The following is a 16,831-nucleotide window of genomic DNA, read 5'->3' on the forward strand; positions in this document are numbered from 1 at the left end:
CACCATTTGGTTCCCTCTTGGAAGATCGGACATTTCATGGTAGGGATGGAGTGTCAGGCACAGTGGATTATGATCACTTTCTATTTTGTCTTTCACTTCCATATCCACCAATTTATCCCAAGCCCTTACGTCCAGTAGTATATAATCTATTCTGCTGGCTGCTCGACCGTTATCGAATGTATTTTTCCCCATTAAATCAGAGGATGCCCGTCCATTTACTGCTCTGAGCCCTCTTGATAGACAAAGACTCTTCAGTTGGATTGCTACTGTGCTCCATTTTCTAATTGCTGGGATATCCAGTTGGGGAATTCTCCACTTGGTATCCTCATCTTCGGCCAGGGTCCTATCCTCTTCGCCCAAAGGTTCGAAGGTGGTGTTAAAATCCCCGCCTATTATTACATGGGGTAGCACTGGTAGCATTTCAATATAGTGCTCGAGGGTCGTTAGGGTCTCTGATGGTTTACCCCTACCAACTCCCCTGGAATAGAGATTGAACAGGGCTAGTTGTTGACCATTTTGCCAACTAATGTCAAGAGCTATAATATCATTAGAGGGTATAGACCTTTGTTTAACTGAGCAATTCAATGTTTGACGTACCCAAATTAACAGGCCCCCAGAGTGTCGACCCACTCGGTTTCTTATGGCTGGGACATGAAAGTTCAAATACCCTTGCCGGAAAATTGGGGAGAGCGCCCAAGTTTCTTGCAACATTATTATATCGTAAAGGTCGATAAAATCGACCCAATCTGGGATGTTTAGCTTGTTTGTAATGCCAGCTATATTCCAAGAAATAATAGATAATGGCAATATGTCCAGTTGGTGCTGAATCTGATCAATATCAGAAGTGTATATTCGATCTTCGAGTTCTATACCTGGCGCTAAGTCACCATTCAATATTGGTGGATTCTCAATTACCTCTAGTGTTCTTTTTTGCCCCATCCAAACTCTACTTAGATCCTCTGGGGAGGGAGTGGGGGATGCCTTAGAGACCGGGGTCAATTTATCTAATACAGGCTCATTAGAAATAAAAGTCCTATCATGTCCCTGGTGCAGCTGGATTTCAGGAGCGACAGGAAAAGCACATGCGAGTCAATCACACTCGTTTAGGTCAGATAGCGCGGAGTAGTGGTTATCCAACCTTAACCCCCACTCGTATAATGGGTCAGTCCTGGCCCTTCTATTTCCCACAACTGTCCACTTTGTTCTCAATATGCTAGGTTTAGCTACTAGTCCTCTTCTACTATAGAAGAAATCCAGTGTCAGTGGTATTATTTCTGCTGTTCTAAGTTGTGGAGGGAAGATGTTCCGTAGGACATCAGATAAAACTTCAGGGCCCTTAAAATTCAAAACCACACAATCCCCTTGATATTTCTTTGCCTTGGTGCCTATCCACTTAACCCTTCTTGCTATGAGCAGATCATCAGATAATTTTTCCTTACCCCAGGGGGATATGTGCATGTTATTGCTAAGCCACTGCAAAGCCTTATTTCGTAAGGAGTCCGCGGACTCGATCTGCCCTATTTTCAGCGTTGGTGTGTTTGCAAGTACTAGAATCAAGGGGGAAGCTTCAACGATTAATTCAACTGGGCCGGTTTCTGGATTAAGAGTCTCAGAGGCAGTATTGCCTACTGGTTGTACTGTTTCTAATGTTGAGGCGGTATTAGGAGTCTCACCATGTCCAGAGCAAGTTCCCCCAAGTGTTTTCCCTGCAGCCTCTATATGTTCAAATTTGGTTATTATTAGGTTTGATATTTCCCCCACCCCCTCATTGGTTTTTCTTAGGAGGGTCTCTAATTTATTAACTTTATTAGCTAATTGGTCTACTTTTGATATAAGAGGTTTCATTAACCCTGATAATTTGGACTCCAGTGTTCCCATGAGCTTATTTAAAAAGGTATCCTCCCAATCTACACTTTCGTTCTCTTCTTTCCTTATCCCTTCTTCCACCCTTTTCTTTGCTCTTCTTGGTGGGGTTACAGATTTAGTTTTACAGGAACGTAGGCCACCTCTTCTAGGAGGTACCTTAGTAATCCCTTTTTTAGCTCTTGGTGCAGGGACAGGAGTGGGAGGAGTATTGCTCTCTGGATCTAGCTCCACAATTGTGTCAGATTTATTTGGCTCTTCTAGGATGAGTAGATCAACAAAGGGATCAAGTTGTTGGACAATAGAAGCCGTGGATACATTTATTGTGGAAGAATCATAGGGGTCCTCAATCGGGTCGATGGTGGTGATTTCATCTCTAGCGGACTGGAATATCCCTGATTGGTTAATTTGGGCACAAGGTGGGGAATCCATAAGTCCCAGGGAAGACCTCCGATCATTATTAATCTTTGCCACTACCTGGACCAAATAATTGTCCATTGTGTTTGCCAGGGTGACAGGTGTTTTTTGTCTCGACATTATGATCAGTCAAACCTGAGCAGAAATGCCCTGATGGTAAATATAATAAGTCAATTACACTTTGAATATGAATATATATCGTCTTACCACAGGTGGATTTGAGGTTAGGGGAAAGAGGGCTGGCCCAGTCCAGTCTCTCACAGTCTAGAACGGGCTAAAACGGGCCCGCCCTTGGCCCGGGCTTCGCCCGGCGTCCCGCTCGCGTCCCGCGAGACGGGGGTGACAACAATTTTATGCGCCTCCTGGCGCTCGATTGACGCGGTCAGCGTCGCCGGGAATGCTGGGAAATGTAGTTTTGGCAAGCCGCAGCACCGCGCTCCGCTCAGCGGTCCGACCCACAGATGGAACAAGGGTCAGGCGGCGGGAGACGGGTGGGCGAAGACTCGGCTTCCTCAGATGCTTGTTCTAGGCAGCAGGAGTACTTTAGCAGCAGATAGGTTTCTGAAAGGTTCCCCACTCGACCGGGGTGACAACAATTTTATGCGCCTCCTGGCGCTCGATTGACGCGGTCAGCGTCGCCGGGAATGCTGGGAAATGTAGTTTTGGCAAGCCGCAGCACCGCGCTCCGCTCAGCGGTCCGACCCACAGATGGAACAAGGGTCAGGCGGCGGGAGACGGGTGGGCGAAGACTCGGCTTCCTCAGATGCTTGTTCTAGGCAGCAGGAGTACTTTAGCAGCAGATAGGTTTCTGAAAGGTTCCCCACTCGACCGGGGTGACAACAATTTTATGCGCCTCCTGGCGCTCGATTGACGCGGTCAGCGTCGCCGGGAATGCTGGGAAATGTAGTTTTGGCAAGCCGCAGCACCGCGCTCCGCTCAGCGGTCCGACCCACAGATGGAACAAGGGTCAGGCGGCGGGAGACGGGTGGGCGAAGACTCGGCTTCCTCAGATGCTTGTTCTAGGCAGCAGGAGTACTTTAGCAGCAGATAGGTTTCTGAAAGGTTCCCCACTCGACCGGGGTGACAACAATTTTATGCGCCTCCTGGCGCTCGATTGACGCGGTCAGCGTCGCCGGGAATGCTGGGAAATGTAGTTTTGGCAAGCCGCAGCACCGCGCTCCGCTCAGCGGTCCGACCCACAGATGGAACAAGGGTCAGGTGGCGGGAGACGGGTGGGCGAAGACTCGGCTTCCTCAGATGCTTGTTCTAGGCAGCAGGAGTACTTTAGCAGCAGATAGGTTTCTGAAAGGTTCCCCACTCGACCGGGGTGACAACAATTTTATGCGCCTCCTGGCGCTCGATTGACGCGGTCAGCGTCGCCGGGAATGCTGGGAAATGTAGTTTTGGCAAGCCGCAGCACCGCGCTCCGCTCAGCGGTCCGACCCACAGATGGAACAAGGGTCAGGCGGCGGGAGACGGGTGGGCGAAGACTCGGCTTCCTCAGATGCTTGTTCTAGGCAGCAGGAGTACTTTAGCAGCAGATAGGTTTCTGAAAGGTTCCCCACTCGACCGGGGTGACAACAATTTTATGCGCCTCCTGGCGCTCGATTGACGCGGTCAGCGTCGCCGGGAATGCTGGGAAATGTAGTTTTGGCAAGCCGCAGCACCGCGCTCCGCTCAGCGGTCCGACCCACAGATGGAACAAGGGTCAGGCGGCGGGAGACGGGTGGGCGAAGACTCGGCTTCCTCAGATGCTTGTTCTAGGCAGCAGGAGTACTTTAGCAGCAGATAGGTTTCTGAAAGGTCTACAAAATACAATGCAGACAATGTCTCCAATAGCATTTTTATTGTAGCAGGACCATCACAAACATTGATATTGTTATTTGTATTTAGGTTTGTTAGGCGTGCGGATATCCAAGGGTATAAACTATGAGGCAGCACATGCAGCACAAAAGAAGTGACTAGAATTGTTGTTTAAAAAGATGTTTTTAAAAGTTTACAAGATTATGAGAAAATTCTTTAGATGGGGACAGTGTGGATGGCGAAGGACAATCGGTTCCAAGCAAGGGCAGTCAGCACTGGAAAAGTCTTTTAAGCATATTCTCTAGAACCTGGGGATGGAGCCCAAGATGGCAGATGAAGGTTTCTGGATAGATTCTAACTAATGAACAATTGAGTCATTTAGTTAGAACAAGGGGGTTTAAAAGGGCCTTGTGGCACAAGCATAGTGCCTTAAAAAGGCATCCCAAATTTAATATGAAGCCAGCGAAGGCAATTGAGATTTGTGGAAATTGTAGCCTGTTTAGAAATATCTATTATGAGCCTAGCTACCACAGTTTGTATAAGATGAAGTTTGCGTAACAAAAAAGACGGGAGCTCAACAAATATTATTTATTTGTATAGTGCACTAATCACCCATGAGGGTATCTCGGCCCATGAGCAGGTATGTAGGTGTGGAATCCTCACAGTGTTATTCAAAGAGCAAGGTTGTCAGCCTCTCGAGGACCTCAAGAAGTGAGGAAGAGGCTCTGATGTGTTGTGGGAGGTTGTTCCAGGTGTTGGGTGTTATGTATGAGAATGAGAGACCTCCTGTTTTGCTTTGGCAGGTGTGGGGTGTGTGAGCCAGTGAGAGTGAGGCAGAACCTAGGTGTCTGGCCAGCTGGTGAAAGTGTATGCGGCTGTTGAGGTATTCAGGTCCAGTGTTGTGTAGGGCTTTCTACGTGTGTGTGAGAAGTTTGAATTGGCAGCATTTGTGAATGGGGAGACAGAAGAGCTTTCTTGTGGCAGGTTTCTGGATGATCTGGAGTCTGTGTAGCAGTTGTTTTGAAATTCCTGCATAGAGTGTGTTGCCATAGCCCAGCCTGCTGGTGATGAGTGCTTGTGTGACGGTCCGTCTGGTGTTCTGTGGCAGCCACTTGAACAGCTTCTGTAGCATGCGTACGATGTGGAAGCAGGAGGAGCTCACTGTGTCAACTTCAGCTTGTCGACCAGGATGATCCCCAAGTTTCTTGCGTGGTTAGTTGGTGTTGGTCCTAGCTCCGATGGCCACCAGATGGAGCTCCATGGGATGGATTTGCAACTGAAGACCAGCACTTCCATTTTGTCAGGGTTGGGTTTTAGGCAGTTGGTTTGCATCGTCATCTACTATGGTCATGCAGTTAGTGAAATTGGTTCTGGTGGTGGCTGTCTTGTCTGTCAGGGAGAGGATGAATTGGGTGTCATTGGCGTGGGAAATAATGGTGATGTCTTGAGACAAGATGATGTTTGTGATGTTGGCGAGTGTTGTCATGTAGACGTACAGGGTGGGGCTGTTGTACAATCCCTGTAGAACTCCGCAGATCATGCTCTTGGTTTCCGTAGTGAAGGGTGTCAGTCTGATTCTTTGGGTTCTTCCTGTGAGGATAAAGCAAATCCAGTTGAGTGCGGCTTCTTGGATGCCAATCTCGTGGAGTCATCTGATGAGAGTGCTGTGGGAGACCATGGCAAAAACTGCAGAGAAATTATGTTAAGTGATGTAGGCCGCAAAAGAAAGCTTATTGTCAAAGATGACACCCAGATGTAGTAACTAGAAAGGGACACAAGCCTAGAGGCTCAAGCCACCATTGTAGAGGCCAAACCAATTGGTCGCCAAACATCAGTACTTTAGTTTTATCTTAGTTCACTTTTAGGGAGTTTATGTTCATCCAATTGCTAGCTGCAACAAGACAGCTTTTAAACTGCTCCTGGATGAATTAAGATCTCAATCTAACCTCAAAATAATCTGCATGTCATTTGCATAAGCATGCAATAGGAAGCCAAAGGAGGTGATTTGATCAGTAAGGGGTGCCACCTATAGATACCTGTGGTAGTCTGCATGAGAGACCTTTAAAGACAGATCAAAAAGATGATAACTTTACTGCATGTGATCGTGATCTGGAGGTAAGAAAGGCAGTTATCTAGGCCAGAATTTTGCTATTAAGGCCAGAAGATGAAAGTCCGTCCAGAAACATTACATTGTAGACCATGTCAAAAGCCGCCAAAAAGTCAAGGAGTATCAAGACTGATGAGCCCTTAACATACATATAATTCAAATGTCATTCGCTGCACCAATTAACACAGTCTCTGAGCTTTGAGCAGGGCAAAAACCGAAATGTGAAAAGTAAGAAATTATTTTCAATGTAACGTGACAATTGAGAATGAACACTATTTTTAAGAATTTTCGTGATGAAAGGAAGAAGAGAAATTGGCCGATAATTTGACAGGATCCCTGATCTAGCGATGGTTTCTTCAAAAGAAGGAGCCCAAAGCGGTCTTACAAAAATCTTATACCGGAAACCTTGCTAGTGACTGATTGCACATGAGTGTAATCACCAGCACTACAGCTGGTGCAATGGTCTTGAAAATCTTGGCCGTGCAGGGATCTAAGGGGAGTCTGAATTAATAGATAGCAACTTAATTAAAATGGAGTTGTGTGAAACAAATCCAAATTCCTACAGGTTCATGACAGAGTTTTACTGATCTGTGAAGAAAAATATGACAAAGAGGCCCGAGCAAAAGATGCTAAAAGCAAGCAACTTTGTTGTGAAAAAACTCTGCCAAACTAGAGTACACTTTTTCAGTTTGGGCTGGGTGGCGTTGAGGTACTTACCTCAAGTGTGGCCAGAGAGTTTTATCCTGCATATTTCTTTCATGTGATTTTTTAGCAAACAGAACGCAAATTTTGTAACAGCTGGAGCGTAAATTCTGAGCAAGAGCTCTATAGATCTTAAGTTCTCATTTGTAGTGAGACTTGGCCACATGATCATATGATAGTCTCCACTTACATTCCAGCTAATTGCACCTACTTTTACCTAAAATTAGCACCTCCGAATACCTGGGGAGGTCAAAGGGCTGGTACAATGTGAATAGGCATTTGTTAAAGGAAAGTGGCATCTAATGGATTGGTTAGCCAATTATTAAAATGCTCTGTAACAATCTTGATGTCCTCATGCATCACTGGTTGAGTACATTTTAAAAGTGTTGCATGTAGGTATAATGTGTGTGGACCAGTCTATTTGGGGTTTGGGGCTAAACACTGGTAGAATGTGTTAAGAAAACAGGGACTGGAACCCGACAGACATTGGCTACTACGAAGCACCCAAACCTACGGTCTTCTAAGTAACATGTGGTACACTGTATATTGTAAAGCAGTCAGCACCTGTGCAATGCGTGTATAGCGTTGCCTTAAGGTATGCACTAAGGAGGCAGAATGGGTGGCAAAGGGACAGCTCAGGGACAATAAAACAAAACTGCATATGGTTCTCAAAGTATGGACGACCATATGAGTGCATAGATAACCCATAAAAATATAAAGTGTTGGTAAACTAAATAATATTTCTATAAAAGGCATATGTAGCCCAATAGTATTATAGATACAGATAAAAATAAAGAAGAAAATAGAGTGGACACTTAGAGAGATTAGACAGGAATAGCCTCAACTCAGGTAATGGGGATCTTCCCATGTACTACCCTTGACTACTCTGACAAATGACTGGAGAATGATGACTAGGAAGGATTTCCCAGCACTCGCTCTCCTATGCACAGATATTCATTACCATATATAACCTGTGAGGGAGCCTTTACCATGCATGTGCCTTGTTAAGTGTACTTGTAGTGTCTGCCAGGATTTTAAAATCTGTGACTTTAGGAGCGCATAGTGTTTGGAGGAAAAACTCTATTTCCTACTAATTCAATGTGCATGTCTGTAATAATGCACATATCAGAGCTCCTGTGTGCAGAATCATGCCTTTATTTTCTGCTGGAGACTGTGAGCATGTCTGTAACTTAGTAGAAAATATTTCAAATGTTTCTCTTGGATCCAAACAAATCATATCTGTTTTTCACACTCACCCTCAGAAACGTTCATACTACAGCCTATCAGGACATCCCCATGGTCGATCAGATGGTGATCTTCTATTCGTTTAGGTCTTAGCGAGAAGACAGATGTGGCAATTACAGGACCTGTTAATAAATAACGAAGCTATTACAAAAAAATACAAGAGCAAGAAAACTTGAAAGACGGAAAGTAAACTTGTCCGTAGTTCATTGTATAGTGGGCAGAAACACATGTGGGGTCACTTGGACATGATTGTGTACAATGGTAAAACAGCCTCAAGATAGCAATGGGGTCCACTTAAGCACTTGCTCCAATTAGGTGGAGAGTTCAAATGGCACTTGATCCTGTTTCTGAAAAGACTACTACCACCAGTGTGCAAAAAGTGCTAATTTCATTGTGCAAAGTGTGGGGCACGTAGTAAATACTGGGCTCAACTAACATCACTCACAGAGTAGCCTAGACCTGCAATTGTTGCAAATGTTTTAGTCTACAAATCAACGAGACCTTCACTAACAGTGAGGAGAGTGTTGTACATCATGATACAGAGAGACAGACATGCACACAAAAACTTTTGATGTGCTACATATTTCCTCCACATAGGAGCACCAAAGATTTATTGGTCGGGCATGACATTCTCAGCTATTTTATTTGTTGTTCTTAACCTCAAGATGAATCTTCTCTTTCATTTGTCTCCTCAGAAGGTTAGGACATCTTGTCATTTGTAATCTATCAAAGAAACAAATCATATTGAGCAAGGACTGGGATCGTTAGCTCTTTTAAGTGACATCTTGTAGGAATAGGACAACTCGATCAAAAAAGGCAATGAATGGGAGCCTGCTGTTCACAGTACTGTATTATGCTATTTAAGCACAGCAATGCCTGTTATACTTTTTAAATGATTTTTAAATGATTCATCCTGTTTTTAGTGGTATTCAGAACCAATAGGTATCTGACTAATTTGATGATGTATAGGATGTCTTACTAAGTAATAGTGAAAATGAGATATGTGTAAATTAAAAGTTATTTATCTATTGTAAGCTAACAAACGAGGAAAAACAAGAAATGGGTTTTTGAATCTGAAGCATTATTACTTGAGCTAAAAACACTGGATTTGTGTAGATTAGGAATGAGTACCTCATATGCTACCCCAGGTCTACAGAAATGGGCACTGGATTATCGGAAGGTTCCGCTTCACATAGCCACTTCAAGCACCCTGATTTTTTAAAGGATTGGATAGTTAGCTTTGGTCTCTGTAGTAGTATACTGATTTAAGCCTCCAACAAGTTTTAAGTCTATAAGGTGCTGCTCTTAAGTCTATTTTTAATTTAGAAAATGTCCTGCACCCAGTCTGGGTTTTGCTGGATGCACCCTAAAGGTACTGAGCTCTACAACACTCACTGTTAGTGTCTGCTGTATATCAGAATATCACTAACAAATTATCTGAAAGAAATATTGTGTCCTAAACCTGCTATACAAAACTTTCAGCCCATTGGGTGTAGATTTTGTTTTATCCTATTTTATTAGTTTTGTAAACGATATTTTAGACAACTCATCCATACTATTATATTATAATACAAGACCCTTAGAGTTGGACACTCTCAGCAGGAGCAATACCCAGCAGGCTGAGGAGTTTTGGAGATAAACTGCAGGAAGGATGTGAGTGCTCCGCAGTCTCTACAGTGATATAAAACCCTATACAAATTGTGCAGAACTAGCAAAAACTAGTAGTATAGTTTATGTTTAAGATGCAGCCTTAATGCATTTGGAATGCCTCATAAACAGAAACCAGATTTAAATTCACAAAGGATGTAAGAAGGTGCTTTCTATCCACGCACTGGCTGTAAAATCCACTCCAAAACAGGCCTTTCATACATCTGAGAACTGATTTTACCTAGAGTGTGTCTGCGGATGAGACAATGGTAGCTACCACTGAAGTTTAGGAAATATTAATTAACCAATAAGTAATTTATTGGTTCCAGCAAATTAATTTGTACAAACGACGCAGAGATAACATGAATTTAATGCATAGTGCATGACTGATTTGGAAGTTGGTCATGTGGGGGATTGGGAAAAAAATCATCGGATAAAAGAACCATTTTCCCTAAGCACGTCCTTGATGCAACATCGTTGATTCCTTGAGGGGGCAGAAGAACAGCCTTTACATTGTACTGGTACCAGACTTAGGAGCATTCATATCATGAAGACTAGCAGTGATGATGGGTAGTACCAGAAAGGAGGTAATAGTATGAGACACAAGAAGATCTAAGTGTTGGATAAACTGACCTTCCATAAAATGTAAAAACAACTTATCAAAATAAACAGTAGTACAACTTCACCCAGAGAAAGCAAGGCTTGCTGAATTTCATTCATCACATTCTTATAAAGTTCTTTCTGCCAGTCGTATAAAAGTTTCCACTCTTCTTCGGAGAAACAAGCAGCAACGTCACAAAATGTAACCGGTGTCTGGAACTGCAATATTGATAGCACGGATTAATAAACATGGAAAAGTGAAATAAAAAACAATGAGAAATGTATGTGCAACAAGAGGTTTTTTACATGCGTTCAAATACGAGCAACTTCATTAAATTGCTTTTCTACATTAACCATCTGTTTATGTGAGCAAGCTAGAAATATAAATTTGCCAATGTAAGTCAAGACTGAATGAATGTCTTTATATTGTTATAAAATAAACATACATTTTCATTTGATAATATGGTACATTTATTTAGTGTTTATGAGCCTTGGCGCATTCACAGTTTCTTTTAAATTAGTTCACATCATGAGAAATGAATTAAAAGAAACTACTGATTTTCTTGCCAGGGTTGCAACCCTGTTAAGAAAATCAGTTCTTCTTTTCCCCCCCAAGCCGAAAACGCACTACAGAATGCGGGGAAAATGTATAGAGGCCTTTGAGGTAGTGGGTTGTGTATCCAAACGTTGCAATCTCCAACGAAGCCAGATACATATCATATAAATGAAAGTACACAATTTCATGTTTCCGTTAAAAAAAAAACTTTTCAGCTCCTCTCCCAGGTGCTGATGTACTGGAAAATGTCATTAGTTTTACTTCAGAACTGCCTGTCAGACTTATGACTTTTTATCCAATATATTTGATAATTATGTAGTAAAAACAATAATTTCACCCATTACAAAAAAATAAATCCTGAGGAATACTGAAATTCTCTGTCAGTTCCTTGACAGGGATAGTCATGTTCACCAAGCTCTGCGCAGTATGGGGCTGACATTAAATCATTTACTAGGGATGATTTTTGTACAAATTAGGTGTACTTGTGATTATAGATCGGTTACAGTTTGTGCTGCTAGAAACTGTACTATTTGAAAACTGCATTAACTTATTTTGAGAAACAAATGGACGGTGACATTTTTAGATTTTTTTTATGATCTTATTTCTTGTTTTGCACAGAACTTCAGCTACCTAGAGGCCGCTAAGGAAAGCAAATGTGTCAGCGCCTCTCACGGGGAGTTTTGGGCACCAGCGCACCCTGCAGCATGATGCCATGCTCTGTTGCTATTTTTGTTGGGACAATGTTGGGTGAGCAAGAAGCAGAGGCCATGGCTGCAAAATGGATCCTCAACTGGTTAAAATAATAACTATGTCATTGGCAGAATATTAGGACGGTGTCATGGCCCAGGTAGGTTGGTGTGTTTTTTAATGGATATGTGAATTTTACCTTGAATTTATTATTTGAGATGTGAAATCTTGTATTTTTTTTTTTCTTTTAAAGCAATAAATAATATCGAACTAGTGCAATAACAATAAATTAATTCAACTTTTAAAAAATAATTATTCAAGTTCTGAATTTAAAACAAAAGTGCTACACTCTATTTTCTATAAGATTACTTGAGAAAAACTATTACTATTAGGGATCTATTTACGAAAGACATATTTTGGTTTAAATCTCTTTACTGAAGTTTTTAGCACATACAAAAACACTCTTGCAGGTTTAGCCATTGGAAAGACATATTTTTAGCTATTCCATTAAATTTAAAAAGATATTAGAAGCTTATAAGTCATGAGTTAGCGAAAGTAAAAGGATCGATAACACAACATTAGAAGTAAAAGGGAAAGAAGAGAAAATGAAAAAAATGAACATACAAATGGAAACAAGGCGTTGTTTTGGTACGCATAGACTAGCTGACGGCCAACATTCCAGAGGAGCGCAACATGCACAGGAGACACATATCAGATGGTCTATCTACCACAAGGAAATTAAGGAATTGGTAGGCCAAAAGAGAAAAACCACAGAGGTCTACAGCACCTAGAGACCGTCACAGGTGATAAGCCGCGCTATACAAATCCAAGTAGTATTATCATTATAGGAGACTGAGCTGAAGGAAGTTATTCACGCAAAATAAGCAGACTGGGGTCTGGTAAAGGATGTTTTGGATCTAAGGGAAGGTGGCAAGTGTTAGCTGAGAAAATGTGTCAGTCATTTAATGGGTTTAGGTTTTTGAGGGAGCAGTTTACTGTTAAACTTTGACCTACCCTGTTGAAGTAGCCTTTCACAGACAGCAACAAAGGTATCTGTGGTTAGTGGTTGCTGTGAACATCAATCGGGTGTCGCTAGAGATGGCAATTTGCACACCTGGCGCTGTCCTTGCAATCCTTGGCATCTGGGCCATGAAGGAAGCAGCAGGGAGAGATGTTTCACAAATTCTTAGTGAACAGAAACAGGAGTAAACCCGTTGGCCCAGCTGAGACCGGTTAAGTATTATAGCAAAAAGACAACGTCTCAATGGTATATCATACAAAGGGACTGTTCATAAAAAGTGCATCAATCACATATAATTGATGCACTTTTTATGAACAGTCCCTTTGTATGATATACCAGTTGAGACGTTGTCACAAATTCTTAGAGCACTGTTGAGCAATGCACTCTCTTTCCCTTCCAACAGCTCTTCATCAGTACACAGGAGGCCACTGAGGGTTGAATAAGATCAAGACAGCCATGGATGGGGGGGGGGGGGGGGGGGGGGGCGAAGGGAGCGTTAAGTCCCGTTCCTTACCCTCTTTTTAGTGAATCGACGTCAATGTCTAAACGATAACTTCAGGGGGGCTTACTTCTAGGGACCTTTAGTGCGTAGTGGAGTAGGGGGGTTAAGGAGGGGCAATCATGTTCGTAGATCAATGAGACGCATAAGATAAACAGATAAACAGGATACAGGAAGTCGGTTATAAATAAACCAAGCAGCATAAGCCCTATATACACCGAATATGTCAAGACATTGCTTACCCGCTCTGACGCATTCCTGGATACATCTTTTCTGCTTTTCATGGTTATTCCACAGATGGATATTTGGTACGGGAGATGTAACCGGATCAAGTGGAGGGCTACCAAAGGCACACAGCTTCTGTGAGAGGACAGACAGGCAGGGAGCACCCGTAAAAACAATACTAAATATGATACAGCTCAGGCAACAGTAGGCGTAATATCTCTTTTAAGAAGCTTCCCTTCCATTCCAGCAACCACTTCCGTACTACTGATCGTTTCTGCAACATCTATCTCTGATGCGGCTGAAAATGTTCCGCGCGTGCGCAGAGAGGAGAGACACTTTTCTCTAAAACATGCTCCAGGTGACACCTCTGCCACATGCTTCAGAGCGAGCGTTCCGAGACAGGACAGGCGAATACCATAGGCATTTTGGGAATGACTCGCCTCAGTGCGCATGCTCACTGGGAGAACGTCAACGCCAGGATTGGTAAAAACGAAACTTCGCCGACACCTGCTCGTATTGATCAATAGTATGAATGCCTGTATTTTACTGGAACAGAGTGTTACTCATATTTAATTTTAAAATTCTTTTTATTTAATTAAACTAAAATATTGAAACAACTGCATATACCGTGTACTATGGAATTTAAGAATATAGTGTTTAAATAATTGGCTAAGTGCATCAAGGTGGAAAAATATGTATGTTTACATAATTAAACAGGTAACTGACAATTCGTGCATGCAACCAATGTAGGCTGCTAAACAGTGTATTTTTAGGACTGCGTTTTTCAGATCCCTAAAGAACAAGTGTTTTTACATGGACCCAATTAAGCTCAAATTTCAAAGTACTATAAGTGAGCTACATTCCATCTGTACTATGTAGGTATGAATAAATGGATGATGTAGTTGTAGTGTCTTGCGAGTTTTTATGACGGAACTCTTTTGGTTCCTACCGGACTCCGTAGAGCTATGACATCAGTGCTAAAGCGGATTGCAATGAAGCTTTGTTTAGAATGTTGAGTTCGCAGTTACACGCAGAAGAATAAAGCTGTGTATTAATAAGCTTTGTGTGTGGCGTAGTCATTAGCGTGTCTCCAGGCTGTGGTAGACGGTACAACTGGTGACAAGAACAGAATAAGTAGCCCAAAAAAGAATTGTGCTCTCCAAGAGAGTTTGCTGTGGCTCAGGCAGACTGCTCGTGCATGCCACTTGTGTCGCTGTCGAAGTACGGAATTGACGCTTAATGCATGTAGAGTCAAAATGCAGTTCCAGCCACTGTGAAACAAGTGAAGATTACAAAAACAGAGTGAAGAATCTACATGCCATCGGCCGGGAGCCTGTTTGTCAGGCCTTACACAGTGGTACAGCGGTGCTACGCAAGATAGAATTGTACATTATACGGAGTGATACTGCTAAAGGCGGTTATATACAGACACAGAAAAGAGCGCTAAAGACTGCTGTAGTTAAATACTAACAAAATACATAAAAGCGATGGCTGATAAAATAAGTAAGAAAAAGGCATATGACCTTTGCACTTACCAGAGCCTTGATAAGTGAAGCTATATGACCTCAGCACCTGGCGAGGAGACCCAAGAAGCAGCATGAGGGTTGTGCTTATTGAGCTGTCTGATACCTGAAGTGGCCTCCCACCAAAGCTGCAAGGTGACGGCTCAGAACACCTCTAGAGGTCTCCAGAAAGTGAAGGGCTCCAATGGAGACCAAGGAGGAGGTCAGTGTACATGGGATTGTCTGCAACAATGTTGAAGCTGGTCCATCACAAGGCTTCCGAAATAGAGCGAATGACTGGCTGTGGAGTATCTCAAAAGTCTTGCTGGTGATGGTGTGAAAGAAGTTGTAAATCAAAATCCGCAAACTGATGAAGAAATCAAATACCGTCAGATGAGAGAAACATTGAATCTCAAATATAATCCAGTACAAAATGTTGTTTACAAAAGATATATTTTCACTCAAAAACGACAGAGTTGGTGAAATCATTGATGACCTTGTGGAGAGACGCAAGACGCTCCTCAAACACTGTAAATTCAATTAATTCAATGTTGAAGAGGCTATGCGTCTTAGAGTCATAGATGGATGTTTGTCAGATTAATTCAGACGATAAATGCTGGCAGAAACTCTTAGTCTGAAGTGAGTGTTGATGGCTGACATTGAGGCCGGAGGGGCTCAGAGCGAATAAGTCATGAACGCAAAAAGTAAGCCAAAGCGAAAGACAGAAGGACACAAAGTGTCTACACGTAAAAAAGAAGTTGTGTTTTAGATGTGGATTTTCGTATCCATACAAAGCTAAATGTCCCACAATTGGACAGATATGTAAGGGCTGTGGGACACAGAAACATTTTGTGACAGTTTGTAAAGCGGAGGAAAACGTAAGTACGTCTCGGCACAAAAACAAAATGGCTGCCCAAACATTCCAGAAGCAACGTTCGACGCATGCCCACAAGGGCAAGTGGCAACATCAGTTGAGTCAAATTAACACCGAACAAAGTCGATCATTATCTAAATCATTGTCAAACTGTTCATCTGCCTCGACATCGAATGAAAGGGAAGAAGATGATTGTGTCATGTCGATGTCTACCTCAGAGAAATGTGTGCATGTTTTGGAAGAGGTCTTTTAGGTTTTTGTTGCTGCCTATGAGCCGATTTGTTTTAAGGCTGAGAACCTTATTCGTCTAACTCATCAGGGTAATTGACAATATCCACTTATGTTAGGTAAGGGAAAATCTAAGACCTGCTATGAAGGCTTTCGATAATCACTAATGGACTGAGAAATGAATTGTCCTTATGTTTTATTATATTTTACGTAATAATTTGTATTGTACATTTTTATGTGGACCGTATTGGAGATTCAAATCTTTAATAAATATTGAATTGAAAGTGTGCATGTTGAACTGGCTGCACGTGAGAAAAAATGTCAGCAGTATACAAGTCAACCTGCTAAAGCACCAAAGTCATATAAACATTGTCCAAAGATTACATGGAAAATAAATGGATGTTTTATACCTTTTATCATTGACAGTGGTGCCTCAATAAACCTAATGCTTGAAGAGAAATATAATGAAATGTCTCCATTGCCATGGCTCACACCTTTGAAACACAAAAGTGTATACATGGGCTGCATCAACCATATGAAAAAGATGCAACACAAGAAAACCAAGGTGCAAGCACCCATCCATGTCCTTCAAGGTACAGCGTAAAGTGCCTATCTACTATGCTTCAGCACAGCTGCTGATATGGGACTAATTTCCATGAATTTCAATATGAATGCTCATCACGAACTAGTAAGTCGATTCCCTTCATTGTTTCATGGGTTAGAAAAGCTCAAGACCATGAAAGTGAAATTGCATATTAATAATGATGTTTGTCCTGTTGATCAGAGATGTAGACAAATTGCTTTCCAATTACAAGAAACTGTTGAAAAATAACTTGAATCATTACTAAAGCATGA

General features: G+C 42.3%; 1 protein-coding gene across 4 annotated transcripts in view; it reads right to left on the reverse strand.

Moving 5' to 3' along the window:
* Positions 1 to 13,678, reverse strand: part of LOC146858944 (uncharacterized) — a 165,602-nt gene extending 151,924 nt beyond the window's left edge. For all 4 annotated transcript variants that reach the window (XM_085649589.1, XM_085649587.1, XM_085649588.1 and 1 more), the window contains exons 1-3: positions 13,390 to 13,678; positions 10,471 to 10,603; positions 8,149 to 8,259 (exon numbers count right to left, since the gene is read on the reverse strand). In XM_085649589.1, coding sequence (XP_085505715.1) covers positions 8,149 to 8,259; positions 10,471 to 10,603; positions 13,390 to 13,431 — 286 coding nt within the window. In that variant the 5' untranslated portion in view covers positions 13,432 to 13,678. The remainder of the gene's footprint in view (positions 1 to 8,148; positions 8,260 to 10,470; positions 10,604 to 13,389) is intronic.
* Between the last annotated feature and the right edge of the window lie 3,153 nt (positions 13,679 to 16,831).

This window comes from Triturus cristatus, chromosome 3_2, assembly GCF_964204655.1.
Source record: "Triturus cristatus chromosome 3_2, aTriCri1.1, whole genome shotgun sequence".
In the NCBI taxonomy this organism is placed as follows: domain Eukaryota; kingdom Metazoa; phylum Chordata; class Amphibia; order Caudata; family Salamandridae; genus Triturus; species Triturus cristatus.